Below are 24,629 nucleotides of genomic sequence, written 5' to 3'. Positions count from 1 at the left end.
AATTAAAACATACCAAGTCAAAATTATGATATACTAAGTCATAGTTAATAGAAGTCAAAATTATGAGATTTTGACATTTTGACTATTCATCTTAGTCATAATTATGATTTACAAAAACAATATATTTTTCTTATTCTGTGAGAACAGGCTCCCATAATGATATAGGTAGTGTTTCTTTGGTTTAACACGATAAACACCAGAAAACATTTAACATATCGATGGTTTAGTGTGACAAACACAAGTAGAACAGTTCATATTTCAATGGCTTAGATAAGTATAGTGATCTAGTTTATATTTCTATGGTTTAATCAGATAATTTATCTGCATCAGTGTTATGAGAGTGTGCATGATTGTCACCTTTATCCATATAGTGTTTTTAACGATACAGATTGTGTCAATGCACTTTACAGTATTAAATAGGATAAATAGTGTGTCAATAATGCAAAATGAAAATAGCAAACACTCAATTTTCAGTTAAAGGCAGTTCATCATTGAATTCAGTGATGTCATCATCCAGCTCAGTTCAGTTTAAATAGTATCTGTGCAATCAAGTCGACAATATCGCTGGATATTAAGCTAAGGATTTAACTTAGCCAGCATGCATGAGACAGCCAAATGAGCCAGATGTACAAGACATGGAAAGTCTATTGGGAGCTGTTGTCTTAGCACTGCTGTCTCGCACATGTTAGAAACACAAGCAGAAAGTTCTTACTCTTCAAATATACTTTTATTATGAGACTTAGCATGATTTTCTCCTGGACATTCTTCAGTATCATTAAGGTGCATGGAAATCCAAGGGCATAAACATTGAATCTGATATAATCTGAGTGACCTGATTAGGACACATAAAAATCTTGCAAATATTACAGCCATCATTTACAATTCAAAGGTTAACATCTCAATATTTACAACACGTGGCCCCTGAACATGAGTCAATTAAAATCTCAGAATATTAGAATTTAAATAATATATTAGGTACTACAGGCTGAGCCACTGCCAGCGAATAATCTTACATAAGAATAAAATTATACAAGGTGCAAATCCAGTAACACTGTGTTACTTTCTGAATAATACATCATCTGTACATCACAGTTGTATTCGCTGACACACCTAATCGTGTTATAAACACACGATTGAACAATTCCTCAAAAAATGCAAGGAGACAACACAACAAAAGAAGAAAAACAGACTTCTGTGTTTGATTCTCACTTAGTTACAGAGTTTTCGTTTGTCTGTGCTGGACCAACATCCTTTTAAATGTACAATTAAGTGGTCAAAAACTGCATCTGCAAACACGGCCCTTATTTACAGTTGCGATCCTCTTCACAGCTCAATTCCCGTAGGTATAACACCATATTTACACTGCAAGAGAATCACCCGGCACGACAAAACATGACTGTTGACAGCCATCTGCTTTTATTGCTGCTCTCTTACTGTGTATACTGTGTAACGTACCTAATCAAGTACTTATTTTCAAACTAAACCAATGTTTTTAAATAAAGTATAATATAAAACAAACATAAACAGCAGATTTAAGGAACCCAGTGCAAGTTTCACATGTGAAACCACAAAAAAATCCATTGCTGGGTAAATTTCAGACTAAATATAACGTCTCAGAAGTGATTCTTTTTCAGATGATGATAATTACATGTAATATGATATTCTACAGGTGAACAACATGACTTAGAGAATAAATAGAAATATATTAATGACATGTGTATGAATTTAATATGTACTTGACCTGTAGGGTCATTTGAGTGTCCTCTATAGCTATCCTTATTATTTTAAAAGGCCATAGATTGAGTGTTTTTTTCCCCAAGCTTTTGGGATACCTCCTATGTATATACATATCTACATACACATATATAGTGTACAAATTGCGGATTTGATGAGTTTTACTAATCTTTGCTTTTATATTACACCTGCTAAATATGACAAAAACACTGCAAGCAAAACATCTTTTTACTTCAAGAAGGAATATTGATGCACTAGTCCCATAAATGCACAGTTGACTTTCTGATTGGTAGGTGAATGGTGAAGGACTCAGACCTTTAAGACTTGCCTTGACTCCAGTGGTCTTCTCATGCCCCGGCATGCCAGTAGTCTTATTAGTGATATACTGTTCCCCACACCTCTTGAATCTTCTTGCACCATTTGTCCGCATTACCACTGGGATCCATGAGATAATATGTCCTGTTTGGCTGCACATGAGAAAACTATGAAAAGATTTAGCAGTATTTAGCAAAGTCCCAAGAAGTACCATGATATTACCATGTTTTCTTTGGATATGTAACCTTAGAGCACCATGTTAATACTAAGTCATATAAATTACATTTACTAATCCTTCAGTATGATGCATTTATCTTACTGGGGAAGTCGTGGCCTAGTGGTTAGAGAGTTTAACTCCTAACCCTAAGGTTGTGGGTTCGAGTCTTGGGCCGGCAATACCATGGCTGAGGTGCCCTTGAGCAAGACACCGAACCCCCAACTGCTCCCCGGGCGCCGCAGCATAAATGGCTGCCCACTGCTCCGGGTGTGTGTTTACGATGTGTGTGTGTTCACTGCTGTGTGTGTGCACTTTGGATGGGTTAAATGCAGAACACGAATTCTGAGTATGGGTCACCATACTTGGCTGTATGTCACATCACTTTCACTTTCATAGTACCATACATTTAAAGGAACACTTCACTCAAAAAATGATAATTTGATGGAAATGTAGGTTTCTACAAACAGATTTGTAGAAATTTAGCATTACATGACTTGCTCACCAATGGATCCTCTACAGTGAATGGGTGCCGTCAGAATGAGAGTGCAAACTCCAACTCAACTCCAGTCCATCAATTAAAATCTTGTGAAGTGAAAAGCTATGTGTTTGTAAGAAACAAATCCTGATACAGACAAGAAGTTTTCACTGGAAAAAGCAATACTATGGATAGACCACTCGTATTTCAGCGGGAAGCAACGGTTTGAAGTTAAAACATCTTAATGATGGATTTGTTTCCTACAAATACGTGACTTTTCGCTTCACAAGATGTTAACTGATGGACTGGAGTTGTGTGGATTATTGTGATGTTTTTATCAGCTGTTTAGACTCTTATTCTGACGGCACCCATTCACTGCAGAGGATCCATTATTGAGCAAGTGATGTAATGCTAAATTTCTCCAAATCTGTTTCCGATGAAGAAACAAACTCCTCTACATCTTGGATGAAGTACATTTTCAGAAAATTTTCATTTTTGGGTTAACTTTTCATTTAATACCATTCATAAAGCTTCTAGAGAAGGCAAATATTAGTCAAATAACTATAACATCATAACCTACAAATCAATTATAGAAATATATAAAACTACTTATGTATCGATATTATCAAAAAGTTTTTAAAAAATACTAGAATTTTTACCGTGTGGACAAAAAATGTCTTGAAATTCTTGGCCTCGGGACGCAGCTCTGGAGACCATGGAATTTCCCCCTTTAGTATTTTATTCACAGGATCCACATAATATAGATGTGGCCCTTCTGTCAGTAAAAGCTGACGGCGTCGAGCAAACAGTCCCTGTGAAAAATGACAAACAACAAAGGTTAAAAAATATTTACTGTCATTTCCAACTGCAGCCAAATGAGGGTGCTATTTGAAAACCAAAAGAAAGAAAACCATGCACCTGTTTTTCACTCTAGATACCATAAAAAAATTAGAGAAAAAGGGAGAAAGAATGTTACCTTTCGTTTGTCAACTGGTCCCATTTTATATATCAAGTTATTTTCAACAAACTGGTGCCTTTGAGACAGAAATAAATAGCAGATGTTAATGAATAAGCTGGCAGTTAGTGCTACTTGGTGTTGTTGAAAAGAGAACTATAATGATCAAGAGTTTATTTTAAAACATGCTATAATAAAAACCTAACAGGAAATGCAAGAGATAAAAAAGATCATTATAAGCACATACACACACCCTTTATAATCTCTTTTACTATGTGTAATAACAAAATTAATGTGTGTTTAAACTGTGCTGTCACTACAGGATGGCAATTTAATATTTAACCAGAATGAATGTTTATGAGCAGGAAAACAAATTTCTGAATGAAGGTTATAACATACCAAGGGTTGCCACTTGTTTGCTTCTGCAGCAGAAGTCGTTTCTCCTCACTGGAGAACTGCAGGTCCAGCTCAAAGGAGTTGCTGTCCAAGTCATGGACGTACTGCTCAATATTGCTGCAGGATCTCAGTGGGACGATCTGAGATGAGCTGGATGGGACCACCTGCAGGCTGCTGAACTGACTGAGGAGATCTTCATACTGCATGATTCAAATAAAACAGCAAATCAGTACACAGAGACAAGACCCAGCGAGCCTGCACTTATGAGCTCGCAATTTGTACTATTAACCGACTTTAGAAACTTAAATATTTAACTTTAATTTAACCTGAACTCGTGGCCGATTTTATTTTGTATCAAAGAGTGAAAAAGAATATTAAATGAGAAAAAAAATAGATGGCAGGGCTTGATTTTAGCACCATCTCTAGCTCACAGCAGGTAGACGGTCAGAGGAGAGGGTATAAGGATGTTCTGCACAAGCCGTCAAGCTGACGTCATTAGAAGAAACACCATTCTAGATGGGAAGCAAATTTTCAGATTTTGACGATATTACAAAGACAAAGTAATTTTCAGTGGACTAACTTGCACAAGACTAGTAAAGTGCGCTAAGTAAAAAGGATCAATTTAGATTTCATCCGGACTTAAAAGAAACATGAAATGTTAGCTGTAAAGTAGAACCCAGTTTCTATAGGTTTAACAAGTGATCTATTTTGATTTCTTAAAACATAATGCATGAGGCTGTTTACAAAAACAAAACAAAGCAAAAATAACAAAATAAAAAACATAAAAACTACCAAACAAAACACAAAACAAAGATACAAAAATAAAGTAAAAATCATAACAAAAACTAGCAAACAAAACACAAAACAAAGAAATAAAAATAACAAAATAAAAAAAACATAAAAACTACCAAACAAAACAAAAACAACTAAATAAAGATCATAACAAAAACAACCAAACAAAACACAAAACAAAGAAACAAAAATAACAAAGTAAAGATCATAACAAAAACAACCAAACAAAACACAAAACAAAGAAACAAAAATAACAAAGTAAAAATCAAAACAAAAACAACCAAACAAAACACAAAACAAAGATACAAAAATAACAAAGTAAAAATCATAACAAAAACTAGCAAACAAAACACAAAACAAAGAAATAAAAATAACAAAATAACAAAAAATACCAAACAAAACACAAAACAAAGGAAAAAAACAAAACAAAGAAACAAAAACAACTAAATAAAAATCATCACAAAAACAACCAAACAAAACACAAAACAGATACAAAAATAACAAAGTAAAAACATAAAAACTACCAAACAAAACACAAAACAAAGAAATAAAAATAACAAAATAAAAATCATAAAAACAACCAAACAAAACAAAGAAACAAAAATAACAAAATAAAAACCATAACAAAAACAACCAAATAAAACACAAAACAAAGAAAAAAAAGAAACAAAAACAACTAAATAAAAATCATAAGAAAAAAATAATCCAAAAGAAAAAAACAACAGAAAACAAACAAAATCAAAACACTGTTTATATGTAATATTTCATAGTATTGTGCATAATAGGTATGATAAATCTAACTAACATTGCCATAGTAGTCTTCATCATCTTCAGCCATGGCTGGTAGGTAAGGGGTCAGCTTGGGTGGAGTCTGAACCGGCAAGTTCTCCCATGAGATTGTCTCAAAGAACATGTGGCCTTTCAGTGGATTGAACCCACCCATTTCCTCACATCCTAGCCGCTTTCTAGGGTCCAAAGACTGAAATCAGAAGGAAAACAATGAGTGTGCTTCAACACACTCGTGCGGCCCGAAAGTGATGATAGGTAATGGAAACAAAGATTCTTACCAACAGTCGCTGCACCAGATCTTTAGCTTTAGGAAAGAACTTCTCAGGAAATTCATATTCCAGCTTGATTATCTTTTGGAAAATCAAGTACTCATTCCTATTAAAAGACAAAAGTAAATGACTAACTGAACTCAATATCAACTGAATGGTTTGCAGCGAAGAGCTCTAAATCAGCTGAGAGAACTAAAGGGTTAAGTTAGTCACGTGGTTGAGTGTTTTGTGTTCAACGGCCATCCAAGCCAATTTATTGGTTGCAATGTAACCAAAATGGCAAGTGGGTCATGTGACCCAGTGGTTGGGGTTTCCTCAGAAGCCCTCTGTTCTGTCTACACAAACAAGTCATAAACACCAAAGCCAACACTTCCTGTTATTTCACACCATGTTTTTTAAAACTGCGATTACAGCAGTGATCAACCACCAGCACTTCAGCTGAAGTGCAAAGCATCATCACCACATTATTTTGATTATTTTAATTGAACTGAAGCTGAATTGATCAGTAACTTACCCGGCTCTAAACGGAGGTAACCCAGCCACCAGCTGGTAGATTATACAACCCAGTGCCCAGAGATCAGAACTAAACGAGAAATATCACAGAAAATAAAACAATTTCAATGCAACTTATTCACATCTTAATCTGGTAATATTGCACAATAAATGCCAAAACCTTTTGCAGGCTGATTTTTCTGTCAGCAGCTCTGGAGAAACGTACTGTGCAGTGCCAACAAAAGAATTGGCTCTTGCTGTAAAGACAAGTCTTGATATTAAGAGCAGATTTAGGTGGGCAAAACATCATTACATATCTTCAGGGGCCATAACCGCACTGACAATTCATATATGTGCATAAAGAAAAATGATAGACTGTCCTATATTTATGTTATTTGAGAGCTGTTGTGAGTGTATCTATAGATAACAAACGCTTCATGTCTGACCTACAAGGGGGTTGAAGGAAGTTAAAGACAGTCGTTAGGAAAAAAACAACAACCAGAACAAAACAATTCCACAAAATATTTAATAATGTTGCGTTACTTTGAACGCTGTCTGCTGACAACTGTTTTGCTGTCCCGAAATCCGTAATTTGAATGTGCATGTCTTCGCTCAGTAAAATGTTCTCTGGCTTAAGGTCCCTAAATAAATAATGAAAAAAAATAAAAATAATAATAATTAAAATTAATACTTAAAAATGCATTATGAAATTATTCCTATTGTTGGTCAAAAGTGTAAATTACCTGTGAATAATTCCCATTGCGTGCAAATACTCGAGTGCACAAACTATCTCAGCAGTGTAGAATCTTGTGCAAGTCTCATCAAATGAGCCTATTTTGCGAATGTATCTAAGTAGTTCTCCATTCTTTGCATAACTGAGGGCAAAATCTGATGGATTAGAAGTTAAGAACATTTTAACAAAGTAATAATGAGTTTAACAAACACATGCTTGATTTCATTTTACAGTTTCACAGCTCAACACCACAGTTTTATTCTGAAAAGGATACATAATTTATGGGAATCTTGAAACGTGAAGAAGAGCTTTACGAAAAAGGGATGATCTATGCTTGACAATATATCCTTCTCTCTGATCACATAGTGTGCTTTATTCTCTTTCCTGATGTGATTCTTCTCTAGAATCTTCACTGGAAAACAAATGTACATCAGTTTAGTTCATTTATTTACTAACATACACACACAAATATATATATATAATTAAATATAATATAATGCCCATTACTTGCATATTCCTTTCCTGTGGCCAGTTCCTTTGCAAGCACAACCTGCAATTCAAATGTGTACAGATATTACAACAAATCAATGAAGCCATCGTAAAACTTTATTGTTATTCAACTACCAAAAATATCCATCACTAACCTGCCTATTCAGAGCCCCCCCAAAAAATATAAATTTGTTTTAAAATCGTTATTAAATAAATATTAAACATTTTTTTGCAAAGTCTTCTGACATGCGGGCTACTAAAACAAAAATTGTACCCACTGTTGAGAAGGAACCCTCTCCTAAAATTTTGCCAAAGCTGAAATCCTCCTTCTTGCGTGATTGTGGAGGCTTGATGGTAGACGTCTTTTCCTGAACGCTTGCCTCACCCCCGCGGATCTCCATACTGAGACAATGAGGAAGGTTGGAGTTGAGCTGAATCTTTACCATTGATGAAGAAGCACAGGAGCACAACACCACGCTAGGCTGGATGGGAGCAGCATCGTACTGAATGGGCAAAACACACACACAGAGCAAACATGACACAGACTCAGACATGTGGCTGCATGTGCAATGAGGAACAAAACCACCTTGGAGGCAGTAACCAGCAGCTGATAAAGTACAGTAGAGCTTCCGTAGAGGGGAGGGCTGTGTTTGTTTTCACCCAGGATTACGAGTACTCACATTCATTCACTCAGACCTGCCTTTGTTTACGCTGCAGAGAACGCCAAATATTTACCCTTATGGAGTTTAATGTTAATTGATGGACTGGAGTCTTGTGGTTTACTTGTGGATTATTGTGATGTTTTTATCAGCTGTTAAAACTCTCATTCTGATGGCACCCATTCACTTCAGAGGATCCATTGGTGAGCAAGCAATGTAATAATCAATTTCTCCAAATCTGTTTTGATGAAGGAACAAACTCCTCAACATCTTGGATGGCCTGAGTTTGGGTGAGCCTATATTCAGCAATTTTTCATTTTTGGGTGAATATTGGATGCTTACTTTAAATAACATCCAAGCAAGTACATTAGAATTATTTCTTGTAGGCAAATCTATCAGGGCTTGCAAAATCGCTAGCCTGATGTCCCGGGGCTTTTGTGTTTTCCAGTCAGGCTACCAAAATGCATCACCGCCCTGCCCTGACATAAAGATGTCAATACCTCGACAAAATGATCTCAAGGCCACGACATAATATCACGTTCCCACGAGTTAATATGACATTCCCACAAATTAATATCTTATAGCCACGGCATATTACCACGTTTCCCACGAGTTATTATGTTGTTGCTATGACAAAACTAAGTGAACCTACTATGTCAGCTCCCGGGCACCATACGTTTCAGACAATGCGTGTACACAGAATTTATTCCTCTTTCGCGTATCCTTGCTTCTGAATGAACACACACACATAAATATCTCAAAATAATTGTCTCTGAAGGACTCTCGTAAACACAGTCGGTTATGTCTTAAGTAAATCACCTGTGCATCATTATATTTAGTGATGGGTCATTCAATTTGTTCATTTTGAATGAATCTTTAATGTGACGGGAAGAACGAGTCGTCTCGGGGAGTGATTCATTCAGTCGCACATGCGCAACATCCTATAGGTTCTGTACTGGAATTAGTCAAGTAGAATCAGAATCAGAAAGAGCTTTATTGCCAAGTATGCTTGCGCATATAAGGAATTTGTTAATAAATTGTATGAACAGTTGTGCTATAGATGATAAAATGGAATAGAATAGAGTGAGATGCAGGGACGTACTAGGATGGAGGTGGTAACAAATAAACATACGGTTATTGCACATTTTATTGCAGAAAGTGGAGAACATTTGACTGTTCATGAGGTAGATTGCCTGGGGGAAGAAACTGTTCTTGTGCCTGGCTGTCCTGGTATTTGTGGCTCTGAGGCGCCGGCCAGATGGCAAAAGTTCAAAAAGGGGATAACTTGGATGTGAGGGATCCAGATTCTTATCCCTATCCCTCACTCTTATAACTCTGGATGTATACAGTTCTTGAAGGGTGGGCAGGGGAGCACCAATAATCCTTTCAGCAGTCCAAACCATTCTCTGTAGTCTTCTGATGTCTGATTTTGTAGCGGAACAAAACCAGACAGTTATTGAAGTGCATATGACAGACTTAATAACGGCTGAGTAGAACTGTTTCAGCAGCTCCTGTGGCAGGTTAAACTTCCTCAGCTGATGAAGGAAGTACAACCTTTGTTGGGCCATTTTAACAATGGAGTAGATGTGATTATCCCACTTCAGATCCTGAGAGATGGTGGTTCCCAGGAATTTGAATGACTCCACTGCAGCCACAGTGCTATCTATGATGGTGAGTGGGGGGAGTGCAGGGAGGTTTCTCCTGAAGTCCACTATCATCTCCACTGTTTTGAGCGTGTTCAGCTCCAGGTTGTTAAGACTGCACCAGACAGCCAGCTGCTCAATCTCTTGTCTGTAAGCAGACTCGTCGCCGTCCTGGATGAGACTGATGACTGTAGTGTCGTCTGCAAACGTCAGAAGCTTGACAGAGGGATCTTTAGAGGTGCAATCGTTGGTGTACAGGGAGAAGAGCAGTGGGGAGAGAACACATCCCTGAGGGGCACCAGTGTTGGTGGAGTGGCTGTTTGACATGAATTTCCCTAAATCCAAAATAAGTTGCCTATCTGTCAGAAAGCTGGTGATCCACTGACAGATAGAGCTAGGAACAGAGAGCTGGGTCAGTTTGGTCTGGAGGGCTGTTGGGATGATGGTGTTGAAAGCCGAACTAAAGTCCACAAACAGGATCCTCACATAAGCCCCTGTTTTGTCCAGATGTTGCAGGATGAAGTGCAGTCCCATGTTTACTGCATCATCCACGGACCTGTTTGCTTTGTAAGCAAACTGCAGGGGGTCCAGTAAGGGTCCAGTGATGTCCTTCAGATAAGCCAGAATCAGTTTTCCAAAGGACTTCACAACGACAGATGTTAGAGCCAAAGGTCTGTAGTCATTAAGTCCTGTTATCTTGGGTTTCTTTGGAACGGGGATGATGGTGGAGTGTTTAAAGCAGGAAGGGACTTCACACAACTCCAGAGATCTGTTGAAGATCTGTGAAAAGATGGGAGCCAGCTGGTCAGCACAGGTTTTCAGACAGGCTGGTGTAACACCATCTGGGCCTGGTGCCTTTCTTCTTTTGTTCTTCCTTAAGACCTGGTGCACATCATCGTCACTGATTTGTAGTGTGTGTGGGGGGGGAATGCAGGAAGTGTTAACGGTTGTGTAGAGAGATGGTCAGAATGGGTGTGGGGGGTTTCAAATCTTCAGCAAGTTGTTGATTCACCTCAGTGCAGGGGCATGGTGTCTTGTAGCTCATGCCTTTATCACCAGCAGGGTGGACTACTGTAATGGTCTCCTCACCGGCCTTCCCAAAAAGACCATTAGACAGCTGCAGCTCATCCAGAATGCTGCTGCCAGAATTCTGACTAGAACCAGAAAATCTGAGCATATTACACCAGTCCTCAGATCCTTACACTGGCTTCCAGTTACATTTAAGATTGATTTTAAAGTACTTTTACTCGTTTATAAATCACTCAATGACCCAGGACCAAAAAATATTGCAGATATGTTCACTGAATATAAACCTAACAGAACACTCAGATCATTAGGATCAACTCAGTTATAAATACCAAGGGTTCACACAAAACAAGGGGAGTCTGCCTTTAGTTACTATGCTGCCCGCAGTTGGAATCAGCTTCCAGAAGAGATCAGATGTGCTAAAACATTAGTCACATTTAAATCTAGACTCAATACTCATCTGTTTAGCTGTACATTTATTGAATGAGCACTGTGCGATGTCCGAACTGATTGCACTGTATTTTATGTATTCACTGTATTTTATGTAAAATAATTTTCTATTTTTAACTGTTTTAAATTCATTTTAAATAAGTCAATTTTAAAATCATTTCCAAAGTTTTAAAATTGCTTGTTTTATTTTTGTTATTAATTTTCTTCATGATTATTTTACTTTCGTTTATGTAAAGCACATTGAATTACCATTGTGTACGAAATGTGCTATATAAATAAACTTGCCTTGCCTAGTTTGTGATGGCTTTCAGACCTTTCCACACTGAGTCATTGGAAGTAAACTGATCTTCCAACTTTATAGTGTAGGTCCTTTTAGCCACTCTAATCTCCTTATTCAGTGTGTTCCTGGCCTGATTGTACAAGACTCTGTCCCCATTTCTGTAGGCATCCTCTTTGGCCTGACGAAGATGTCTGAGTTTTGCTGTAAACCATGGCTTATCATTGTTGAATGTTAAATAAGTCCTGGTAGGAATGCATATATCCTCACAGAAACTAATATAGGATTTTACAGTCTCTGTGAGTTCGTCCAGATCAGTGGTAGCAGCTTCAAAAACACTCCAATCAGTGAGGTCTAACAGGCTCTTAAAGCCCACTCTGTTTCGTTGGTCCATCTCTTTACAGTCTTTACTACAGGTTCAGCAGATTTGGGTTTTTGCCTGTAGGTTGGTATAAGAACCAGGCAGTGATCAGAGAGCCCCAAAGCTGCCCATGGGACAAAGTGATATGCATCTTTTATTGCTGTGTAACAGTGATCTAGCATATAACTGTCTCCTGTGGGACATGTAACATGCTGTCTGTATTTTGGCAGTTTACGGGAAAGATTTGCTTTATTAAAGTCCCTGAGAATGATTAAAACAGAGTCCAGGTGTTGTTGTTCTGTCTCTGGGATCTGATCAGCGAGTTTCTGTAAAGCTGAGCTCACGTGCGCTTGCGGAGGAATGTACACATGTGAATGAACGAGTGAAACTCCCATGGTGAATAGAACGGCTTGCAGTTAATGAAGAGCGCTTCTAGATCAGGACAGCACATCTTCTTTAACATAGTTACATCTGTACAGCACCTTTCATTGATATAAAAGCATGTCCTGCCGCGGCGCGATTTCCCTGTTTATTCTGTGTCGCGATCTGCTCTAAACAGCTGAAAGCTGGGCAGAAGGAGTGCGCTGTCCAGAATGGCGTCATTCAGCCAGGTTTCCATGAAACACAGAGCAGCAGAGTGTGAGAAATCCTTTTTTGTCCGGGAAAGCAGAAGTAGTTTGTCCGTTTTGTTGGGTAGAGAGCGGAGATTTGCCTGGTGGACGCTAGGCAACGGTGTTAGAAATCCCAGTCTGCGCGTCCTGGAGACTTTGTGATGCGTTCTGCCGAATGTTCAGCAGTTCATCCCTGGTGAAACTGACTGAGTATGAAAAACAAAAAACATGAAAAACTAACACCTGTTAGTTCACCTGTTTCAAGTCTTCGGTTTTTCGAGTTGTTTGTTCATCACGTGACAGCCCCATAAGCTTAACCAATGCAGTCTGAGCCGGAAAGAGAATTGATTAGTTCATCTCTCGATTCTTCGGGTTTGAGTCCTTCGTTCATCACATGATAGACCCATAAGCTTAACCTATGCAGTCTGAGCCGGAAAGAGACTTAATAATATTAACCAACTCTTTATTACCTTTGTTACAACATTCAGTGTTATGGAAAAGAACCATCATGACAGAAATTCACACATTTATAAACTGTAAGACGTAAAAAGCAACAATTTGAGACCAGAAATGCATCAGGTAATTGTAAGAGAATGAATTAATGAATTAATTAATTAATGATGCATTTTTGTAGCCCTTTGTGTATTGTTGTACACCCAAAGTGCTTTACAATCATGTGGGGGGATCCCTCCTCAACCACCACCAGTGTGCAGCATCCACTTGGATGATGTGACGGCAGCCACAGGACAACGGCACCAGTGCACTCACCATACACCAGCTACTGGTGGAGAGGAGAGAGAGTCATAGAGCCAATCAAGTGGTTGGGGATTATATTAGGAGGCCATGATTGACAAAGGCCAGGGGGGCAATTTGGCTAGGACACTGGGGTTTCACCCCTACTCTTTACGAGAAGTGCCATGGGATTTTTAATGACCACAGAGAGTCAGGACCTCAGTTTAACGTCTCATCTGAAAGACAGTGTTTTTTGACAGTATAGTGTCCCCGTCACTATACTGGGGAATTAGGACCCACACAGACCACAGGGTGAGCTTCCCCTGCTGGCTTCACTAACACCTCTTTCAACAGCAACCTAGTTTTCCCAGGAGGTCTCCCATCCAGGTACTGACCAGCCTAAACCCTGCTTAGCTTCAGTGGGCAACCAGTCTTGGGCTGCAGAGTGATATGGCTGTGGCTGTGTAAAAATAATTATAATAATGATAAAAATAATAATAATAATAATAACTATGCTCTGGTAGTGTAGGGTTGCTCAATAACTCTCTGTACACGGCACTTGTTTTATTTTGTTCTTGTTGTTTTTTTTAGATGAGCTAACAATGCAACTCATCCTCACTGGACATTGTTTACATCTCTGCACATCATCTGTGTAGCATCTCTGCACATTATCTGTGTAGTAGTTTAATATATTGTGTATATTTAATTTTCTTCTTATTTTTTTGCACAGTCTAAAAAGAGTATGCCAGACCTACATTTCACTGCTTGTTGTATGTCATATAACTTGTATGTGACAAATAAAATCTTGAATCTTGAATGCACCCGTTTGTAAGAAAGCTTATAAATTTAAAGGAATACACAATCCCAAAATAACATCTTTGTCACTATTCACTTACCCCCATGTCGTTCCAAACCCATAAAAGCTTTGTTAGTCTTCGGAATATAAAGATTGGAAAAAAGATTGGTCCATTATGCTGAACAAAACTCAAAGGTCAGAGTCAAAAAAATTATCTGAACTTCCCATCACTAATTATATTGGATCTGTGCATTCAGTCTTAAAGGGGCAGCAGCCTATAAATACTCGCTGTTCCATAAGTGCCACCCACTGTCAGAAAGTGAAATTTGCATCACATTCACAAAGCTAAAATCAGACCATTCTGTTTTTGCTTCAAATTTTTAACTTATACAATCCAAATAATATTTAGCATCTTTTTTGGATAGTAATTCAAATACAGTGGTTGCCTCTGATTTTAAATAGAGCACAGGCAAAGCCTTTGTTTATATGAAGAGATTTCTTTTAGTTGTATAATTTTTTATTTGATTTGGGATTTGTTTTTTAAATTTCAAGTTAGTTTTATTATTTAACATTTCAATTTTACAAAGAAATATGCAGCATTTTGTCTGACAAATAATAAAAGGACACCCTTTCATTTATAATTGGTCAAATCTCCTTTTGTAAAAAAAAATATATAAATATATAAATAAATTGTAAGAAAACTGTATTGTGTAATCTGTATCGTGAATTTTATCACGTCGCAAGTTTAGTGAATCGTTACATCCCTATATGCTACTAGTTTTTGCGGATTATACTGATTTGTCCACAGTCAAGTTCAGCCGATGTCTTTTTTTATTTGGGCTAGTTAAATTCATTTTGGGCTACCAAAACCCGAAGAATGCCTGCCCGGAGGGCTACCAGGGATTTTGTAATTTTGCAAGCCCTGTATATCTTTATTTACTTGTAAATGCCATTTTATGTTTACATGGGGCAATGTCGCATTTAGATCAGTGTCTATCTTCACAACGAGGAACCTGAGAGACAAGACTAATATTATAATTCATCTATACTGTGTGTGTGTGTGTGTGTGTGTGTGTGTGTGTGTGTGTGTGTGTATGTGTGTGTGTATGTATCTTTTATACATAAAGGTATATCTGTATCAACATGAGGCAGTTTAGCTTAAAGATAACACCTGAAGCCATGCAAATAAAGAAAGACCTGCTTCTCCACAGCAGGCTGATCACTCCTCATTTGTTTACTATGAGAAATGTGGAGAGAGAGAGAAAAAAACATATTCTAAAAGGTTTTGTGTAAAACCCTGGTACTTTCCAGACACCTGCTACATGAGGCACTTCTCCAATACCTCTTTGCCAAACACACTTAACCACAGAAACTAAAGAGGATTGTCCCCCCACCTGTAACTGACAACATGGATGCTGCAGGAGCTTGACACACAGAAAAAAGTGAAATCATGCCATTTACACAAAGTATTATGATACATTAAACGGTAGAAGGAATGTAAACTGTCTGCAAACAGCATTAAAATAAAGTACTAAAATAAGAAAATCTCAGACGTGCAGCACCAGTCAAAAGTTTTTACACACCATCTAAATCTTTTTATTACTATTTTTTTTTATTACTATTTAATAATTTTATTTTTATTTGAAAAATATTCATTGTGCATTGACAAAAAGAAGCAACCATCTATGCATTCTTATTTATATTTATTTTTTCACCAACCACACCAAATAAAAATAATCCTAATAATCATAATCATACATATATTTTTTAATTATTATTATTTACGTATTTATATTATCAAAATATGTACTGTCAAGTTATATCTCAAATACATAAAAGACATTTCCTCCACATAAATCCATGCTTTGGTAAATCATAATTATGACATAAAATGTCATATTTACAACATAAAATGTAAAAATTATTAAATACTAAGCCACAATTGTAAGAAGATTCAAAATTATGAGATAAAAAATGTTACTTCATATCTAATAACTTTGACTGTCTTCAATGACTTAATTGTCATACTTTTATAAACCTTTCATTTAACTTTTTATCTCATAATTGACTCAATTTCGTTTTGTCATAATTATGTTTTACCAATTTTTTTTATTATTAAAAAGTTTATTATTATTATTATTATTATTATTATTATTATTAAAAAAAATAGATTTCAATTAAAATATTGGGTTTCTGAAGAAATACATAGACATTATGTTTGTCAGAATATAAGCTTGAGAAACTTGACTGGTAGTGTGTGTTTGTAAAAGGATCAGCTATCTGAACAGACACTTCAAGTATTAACAGGTAACATCACTTCCTTTATAGCACATTAATAATATAAATAGGAGTGGCATAAACACAATGGCTAAAAGAACAGTAACCATTACAAGCTGCGGAATAAAGCCTCCACCCTCAGGATCAATGCCATCAAAATAGTGCACCACGCTGTAATCTGATCGCACAACGAACATCTTTCCTGGAAGTCACATTTAAAACTACATTAGGAAGTTGAGTTTTGATAGAGTCAACAAATACAATACCCTGACATGACATCTTTAACAGCCAGCACTGGGTGACTTAAAAAGCAAATAGTGGCACTGTATGCATGAAAGAACACTATAGTGAAGGTTGACAGGCTGCCAAAATAAGCGTGAAATCAAACGAGTTAGTAAGCCTGGTCATAAAGTGCCTTCACAAGGAAAATACATTCAGAAAGGTCTAGACAAAGTGCTTTTATGTTTTAAAAAACAAATCATAATCTTAATCAAACACCGCAAAAGACAGATAGACAATGTCTAGCCTGTCTGCATATTGCTGTTAAACATTTGTGAGACACTGCGAGACAACTAGCCTATCTCTGTAGATGCCAAATATGTCGAGACATACTAGCTGCAAATGTCAGGTCGTGTCTTCGAGAGTGTAAACACTTGTTTAGCACACACACAGCCATGCACAATGACTCTGAGTAACTGTTTCATTCAGTGCATTTGTAGGTAGGCGATGCAGCATGAATTTCCTGCATGGCTGTGGCTCATTATCAGATATGTGGTCACATAAACAACACCCTAACGCAGATGTCACAACACAATTTTCCTAGTACAGCTGCATTTGTCTAATTAACTGTAGTATTAATTAGCGCCAGGCTATTGATCTTGTGGAAGTATTTACAGGGTCCTTTCTTCTGGCCCCTACATTTTAGTGAATTAAATTGTGATACTAAATAAGTAGTTTTAAAAATCATTGTGTGGATACTGTATTTTCAATCTAAATCTTAGAATAATATATTTAAATGATCCTTTTTTTTAATCTGTAATGCCAAATAATCTGTAATACGTGAAAGTCAATTTCTGCCACATAAAGTCATAACATATAAAGTTGAAATTGTGAGATACTAAGCCATAATTATGAGAAGATAAAAAGGCAAAAACAAGAATGACTTTATGAAATATTTTGACTGCCGTGACTTAATATTGCATAATTTCAACATTATAATCTTAGAATTATTACTTAAAGTTTCATTTAATTTGACTTGTCATGTCATAATTGATAGTTTACCAGTGAGTGATTTTTTTTCGTATGTGGCAGAAACACGCTTCTTTACTAAAAAGACACAAAATGCTTCTGAAAATTCCAGAAAATCTGATATCGAAATTTACATGCTATTTAAGATTTTATCAATTTCCATGACTCTTCCAGGTTTTCCATGACCATAAAGCATAAAAGTGTAACATTTCGTTTTGTAAATTTTGTGCAACAAATATCCTTAAAAAAAGTCTGTTTAAAATGTAAAGCAATCATTTTAAAACACTCATAAAATGCTAACTTGTTTGACATTTTGATTTTAATCAAAGTAACAGCCAAGAAAAAAACAGCAACATAAATTTCTTCAGTTCTGTAGCCTGTTTCGCTGTTTAATCCTTGTACAACTCCTCGAATCTGTACATGGGCTAATTTGTGGAAATAATCACGTCGGCCTAATGACGAGCAATATTTGTTTACATCATGTCTCTTCTGCTGTACAGTTGGATTAGCTGGTACACGGCTGTTTAAATGTCGTGGCGTTGTTTGTCAAGTAAACATGTCTCTAGTGAGAGCGGTTTTTATGAGGTGACTGTACAGACACCTTAGATAAATTAAACAAATCCATCATGAACCGACTCTGCGCTGCTGCGTCACTTCCTTTGCCATGTTCACGAGCACTGCTGCTTGTTTTTAGCCAGTCAGCTGACAAACTACATGTTAAAAACAACCAAAGTAACTACAATAAAATTACACTGTATATAACTAATGGCATGACTACATGCAATAACGATGAACTATGTTAAAGCACGGATTTTTTTTATTTTATTTTTTATTTTTCTTAACATAAAAATTAGGGAATGCTGAAACAAACAAGCCCGTGCCCTTCGTCTTCCAAAACGCCTAAACAAACAAACAAATTACGTCAATTATTTTAATTGCATTTAAAGAATAAAACTTAAAAAAGTGAAACCCCTTCCAAAACACTAAGCTGCTTAGCTAGAAGAAGATAGCAAGTGGCTAATTTGGACAGTGTGAATAAAGATGCGGCTCCAGGACATCCTCTCATTCAGTGTGACTCGAGTGTTATGTTGTGTTTCTCATCATATACTCACAGCTTGGCTCTTGGTCTTGGCCATGGACGGCTGCAGGCGGATAATGTCTCAGTAATGTTGTCATTGCAGAGCTGTAGTGGATGGCCGCTGCAGCTCTGACGTCACACCACAACAAGCGCTCGCGCCGCGGAGGGAGAAGCGCAGTGCACACTCTAGACAGCAGAGGGCGGCACAGCGCGCGCAATGAGGGAGACACCAGGATCGCATTTTGCTCTTCTGACGGCCGTAATCCATCTCAAGGGTGCCCAAACTGCCCTCCAGGACCGAGTTTGGGCACCCCTGCTTTAGCGAGTCTATATTGTTTTCCATGTGGATACTTTTATTTTGCTGTTGAAACAAATGTGATCGCAAACATGCTCTCCCATGTAGCTACCTCTATAGAAGCTTACCTGCTCAAAGTTATAATTACTTCCAAATGTGTTTATTTATTACACTCTTCCATTTACCTCTATAGAAGTTTACCCTCTTAAAGTTTATTTATAGTTACTTTTTTATATTTATGTAGGCCTACGTGTGTATGTATTTATTTTTTACACTCTCCCATATAAGTTTACCCTCTTAAAGTTTATTTATAGTTACTTTCATATTTATTTAGCCTATTTATTTATTGTTTGTTTGTTTGTCTGCACTCTCCATATACAGTCATGTGAAAAAATTAGGACACCCTATTGAATTCCATGGTTTTCTGTATCATAGTAAAAAATATATATACTGTATATATATAGGAAACGAAACCCTCAGATGAACAACGACACAAGACATATTGTACTGTCATTATTTATTTACTAAAAACAATGACAAAATGGAAAAGCCATATGTGACAAAGTTAGGACACCCTTACTGTTATCATAGGAATTAAGAGGGTAAGTAGCAGTCAGGCACTGCTAATCAAATAGACCTACCTTTGATTAACTGATCATCAGCTAGAGTGAGCACCTCTATAAAAGCATACGTTTTGGCGGTTTGCTGGTAATGAGTAATGCAGCCATCTGCAAACAAACTGAAGTTGATCATTCCACAGTGATGAAGATAATTCATAAGTGGAAGATATTCAAACAGACCCGAATCCTAACAGAAGTGGACATCCCGGCAAATTCACCCCAAGATCAGACCATGGTGCGGCTGACACAGAACAGCATAAACTGTTTACGTTCAGTGGATACTCTCCAAAATGGCGCTATGGTGACACGGCGAAGACTAATTGTTGAATGAGGTTGTTATTTTTGTTTTCTTTGTGTACAAAAAGTATTCTTGTAGCTTCGTAAAATTAAGGTTGAACCCCTGATGTCACATGGATTATTTTACCGATCTCCATATGTTTCTGGATGTTGATCGTGTTAATTACATTGCTGTCTATGGGAGGGACAGAGAGCTGTCAGAATGCATCAAAAATATATTAATTTGTGTTCCGAAGACAAACAAAGCTTTTACAGGTTTGGAATGACATAGGAGTAAGTGATTCATGACAAAATTTTCATTTTGGGGTGGAGTAACCATTTAAAAACGGGTATTTCAGAACATAGAAGTAATGATTAAATGACCAAAAGAACCCCATTGCCCTTCATTCCCATGCTTTTAAACATAATTTGTCAATTCTTCGATATTTAGGTACTGAACAAGTAAAAATACCCAGAAGAGGTAAAATCTATAAAATTTTACTACAGGGAAGCCTTTAATAGACATTTAATGTCTATTAATCTAATCTCTTCGTAGAGATCACCAATAATTCCAGCAACCCAGACAGCAGCCTCTGCCGATTCTTCCTGGCAAGCCTCAACGAGGAGTGCAGAGCGCGGCTGTCTGGAGGTGGATCTCGGGAATCATTCACCGCCTTTGTGGAGTGGGTGCTGGTGAGCAACAACTCACCTTTGACCATTGGACCCACCGAGGAGCATCTCACCAGCCCCACTCCAGACCCAGAGCCCAGCAAACCATCACCCCGTTGCGCGGAGCCTAAGCCAGAGCCCACCGTGACCTATGAGCCATCTCCTATCTCATATTACTGATGCCTCAGTCCTGCCATCTGCCACTTTGCTCACCCTCAGCCCACCATCTGTCCAGTGGGATTGCTGTGGGTCTGCCAGTCTCCATCGGCGTCATGGCTGGTGGATCCTCTTCTCCTCCAGCCTCCGAGTCCTTGACTCCGCCTCGGCCCTTCGACCCAGCGGCTCTACCATGGCTCCTAGCTCCCTCGTCTCCTCCATGGCCCTTCAGTCCACCAGCTCCACTGGGCTCCATCGTCCCTCTGGCTCCACCTTGGTCAGTCGTCAACCATCTGCCACCTCGGGACTCTACTCCTCCAGCCCCACCTCAGTCCTCTGTTGCTCCGGCTCCACCACAGCCTTCCGGATGCCCACCTGGGCCTCAGTCGCTGGCGCCATCTGCTCCGCCTTGACCCTCTGGATCCTCCCTGTCACCCTGGCTCATCAGCTCTCCATCTCCGTCTCTGCCTCGGGCTCCTCCACCTGCTCCGCTGCTGTTGGTCGCCCCCCCTGGAGTTGTCAGCCCTTCCTCCACCATGGCTCTTCGCTCCACCGTGGACTGATATCATTGCCGTGGCCTGGGTCTCACCTGGCTCCTCCTCCTGCTCAGGTTCCCTCCTATCATCTCCCTGGCTCCCCCCTCCATCACCACCACCCTGGACTCTGTTAGTCGTCTTCCTCCTGGGAGTCCGTCCTCTGCCAGAACCTCCACCTGTTTTGTCTGCCTGCCAGCCCTTTGCCACCATCCAACATCCACTCCTTTGTCCTCTTCCTAAGTCCCCCTCCATCCCTCCCTCTATCTTCACGGTGTGAGGACACGCCTTCCGGGAGGGGGTGATCTGTCACACCCCTGTGGACTGTTGATCGTGGTTTCTCCCTCTGTGTCCTTATTTGGTTGTTCCTGTTCTCATTATTAGTTAATCACCTCCATTGTGCTCACCTGTCTGCCCCTCCTTATCTACCCTATATTAGTTCCTGTCTCTTGTGTTCTAGTGGTTGGTTATTATGGATTTTAACCTCTGCATCTGTGCCTACCCTGTTTGGATTTACCTGTTGTGGATTTATTAAAGTATTATTGTATTCATCTTTGTCGTCCTGCCTGATCTCTAGTACACCATACCGTGACACTATGGTTGTAATCCCCTAATTTAACCATGGTTTTACTAAAGTACCTCAAATTACATTTAAGCTTAAGATATTTAAACATCTACAAAATAAAAACAGAATGACAAGTTACTATTATATGATACAAGCTTTATTACAGCAGTTACATAATCTGAAAGAAAATATGAACTGTTGCAGTTGTTCTCACATGACAAAATGATTCAGAACTATGAACTACAACTTTATAAAATGGTGATAAAGCACTGCAGTAGTAGAGATAGTTTTATGCTAATTTACAAAATAAAAATAGCAAATTGTTTCACTGTAATAATGCATTCTCTATAAAAATTAATTACATGTTGTACAAATAAACATGACTTGGTGCACATACACAGCATTATCAGAATCAGAAGAGCCTTATTATGTTTACTATGTTATGTTTATTATGTTTACACACACAAGGAATTTGACTTGACGACAGGAGCTTCCAGTGTAGAAGAAAGTACAAATATAGTGCATACATACAAAGGAATAACACAGTAGGGATGCAATATAGCACTAATATAAAAAAAGAAAAACAAAACATTAAATAATGTACTATATATACAGAAACAGAAGTATAGGGGGAAAAAATTGTTTAGATAATGTACAGGTATTTTATTAGTGTACAGATATGTTATTTACAAAATGTGCAATTTAATATAAATATGTCAGATAACTATTTTAGTTGTGATGGACGATGTATAATTATGAAGATGAATTCAGATTGAATAGAGCCTGCGGGAAAAAAACTGTTCTTGTGTCTGGCTGTTCTGGTGGTCAGCTGCTCAACCTCCTGTCTGTAAGCAGACCCGTCTCCTCCTATACATTATACTGACTACCTCTTTACAATATCTTGTGTAGGCAACTAACAATTATTTTTTTTGATAATCAATTTATCTATAATTGCATGACCACCCCCCCCCCCCCCCCCCCCCCAAAAAAAAAATCTAAATTATATATTATTTTTTTAATTAAAATAATTTGAATCCATTATTTTAAATAAAGTCATTTCACATCCTGCCTATGAAAACAAATATAATGAATGTATCTATGTAGGCTCTGCTGTACATTATAAGCATTAAAGTGTTAAAAATACAAAACATTATATTCTATACCTAAAAACAACAGATCACTTGCTATTTTAAAAAAAGAATTTAAAACAATTTAAAGGGGTAATGTGATGCAATTTCAAGTTTTCCTTTCTGTTTGGAGTGTTACAAGCTCTTGGTGCATAAAGAAGATCTGTAAAGTTGCAAAGACTAAAGTCTCAAATCCAAAGAGATGTTCTTTATAAAAGTTAAGACTTGTCCACGCCCTCCTAAAATGCCTCTTTTAAACACACCCCCAGATGTCAACGTCATGATGTGGGAAGATTTGCATAACATATATGATACGTATATGATGTCACCCTTTTCCATGTGTGAAGATGTTGCGCAGTGCAAATCCGTGAATGAATGTTAAAGGGATAGTTCACCCAAAAATCAAAATTATGTCATTAATGACTCACCCTCATGTCGTTCCAAACCCGTGAGACCTCCGTTCATCTTCGGAACACAGTATAAGATATTTTAGATTTAGTCCGAGAGCTTTCTGTCCCTCCATTGAGAATGTATGTACGGTATACTACTGTCCACGTCCAGAAAGGTAATAAAAACATCTTCAAAGTAGTCCATGTGACATCAGAGGGTCCGTTAGAATTTTTTGAAGCATCGAAAATACATTTTGGTCCAAAAAAATATCAAAAACTACGACTTTATTCAGCATTGACTTCTCTCCCGGGTCTGTTATGAGCGCGCCGTTCACAGCACATCCGGTTCGCGAACGAATCACTCGATGTAACCGGATCTTCTTGAACCAGTTCACCAAATCGAACTGAATCGTTTGAAACGGTTCGCGTCAACAATAAGCATTAATCCACAAATGACTTAAGCAGTTAACTTTTTTAACATGGCTGACACTCCCTCTGAGTTCAAATAAACCAATATCCCGGAGTAATTCATTTACTCAAACAGTACACTGACTGAACCGAGCCAGATAACGAACGAAACATTGACTCGTTCTCGAGTCAAGAACCGGTTGCATCGGTTTTTCGGATCACCGGTAGTGATGGGAAGTTCTGTTCTTCTCCGCGAACCGGTTCTTTCGGACAGTTTGATTCAATAAACCGGTTGCCGAAAACGGTTCACCAGTTATTTTGCACTCGACGTAATGACTTCATTGGCAATGATTGCCCTTGATTCAAGCCTTCCGTTTACCCGCGCTCAAAACATTAGCACAGAATCGGTTCAGAATCAATCACCAAAAGAACCAGTTCAGTTCAGACGCGCTGTGTGTCAGTCTGAATCACGCATGCGCAGTATCATCAGCTCCTCGGTTCTCGAATCGCACGCGTATCGCACGCGTCCGACAGAAACGGTTCTTGACTCAAGAACGAGTCAATGGTTTCGTTCGTTATCTGGCTCGGTTCAGTCAGTGTACTGTTTGAGTAAATGAATTACTCCGGGATATTGATTTATTTGAACTCAGAGGGAGTGTCAGCCATGTTAAAAAAGTTAACAGCTTAAGTCATTTGTGGATTAATGCTTATTGTTGACGCGAACCGTTTCAAACGATTCAGTTCGATTTGGTGAACTGGTTCAAGAAGATCCGGTTA

The 24,629-nt window shown here is 38.0% G+C and overlaps 1 protein-coding gene across 3 annotated transcripts; it reads right to left on the bottom strand.

Moving 5' to 3' along the window:
- Positions 1–708: 708 nt before the first annotated feature.
- On the bottom strand, positions 709–18,999 carry LOC109064211 (3-phosphoinositide-dependent protein kinase 1-like). Of its 3 annotated transcripts, none has more exons than XM_042720055.1 (15): positions 18,849–18,999; positions 7,935–8,159; positions 7,675–7,717; positions 7,442–7,579; positions 7,178–7,322; positions 6,978–7,075; positions 6,616–6,691; positions 6,457–6,525; positions 5,952–6,048; positions 5,690–5,863; positions 4,524–4,604; positions 4,096–4,292; positions 3,718–3,775; positions 3,401–3,553; positions 709–2,216 (listed from the first exon to the last, which is right to left on the bottom strand). In XM_042720055.1, exons 1-15 carry the CDS (start codon positions 18,870–18,872, stop codon positions 2,109–2,111), a joined length of 1,686 nt encoding a protein of 561 aa, XP_042575989.1. In that variant the 5' UTR covers positions 18,873–18,999; the 3' UTR covers positions 709–2,108. The 3 variants fall into 3 exon arrangements, with proteins under 3 accessions (XP_042575989.1, XP_042575990.1, XP_042575991.1); XM_042720056.1 differs by having other exon boundaries at positions 709–2,201; XM_042720057.1 differs by lacking the exons at positions 4,524–4,604; positions 18,849–18,999 and having other exon boundaries at positions 709–2,201; positions 7,935–8,225.
- Between the last annotated feature and the right edge of the window lie 5,630 nt (positions 19,000–24,629).

This window comes from Cyprinus carpio, chromosome B3 (genome assembly GCF_018340385.1).
Source record: "Cyprinus carpio isolate SPL01 chromosome B3, ASM1834038v1, whole genome shotgun sequence".
NCBI lineage: Eukaryota > Metazoa > Chordata > Actinopteri > Cypriniformes > Cyprinidae > Cyprinus > Cyprinus carpio.
The sequence above is the reverse complement of the archived record's forward strand: the minus strand, read 5'-3'. Positions and strand labels throughout refer to the sequence as shown.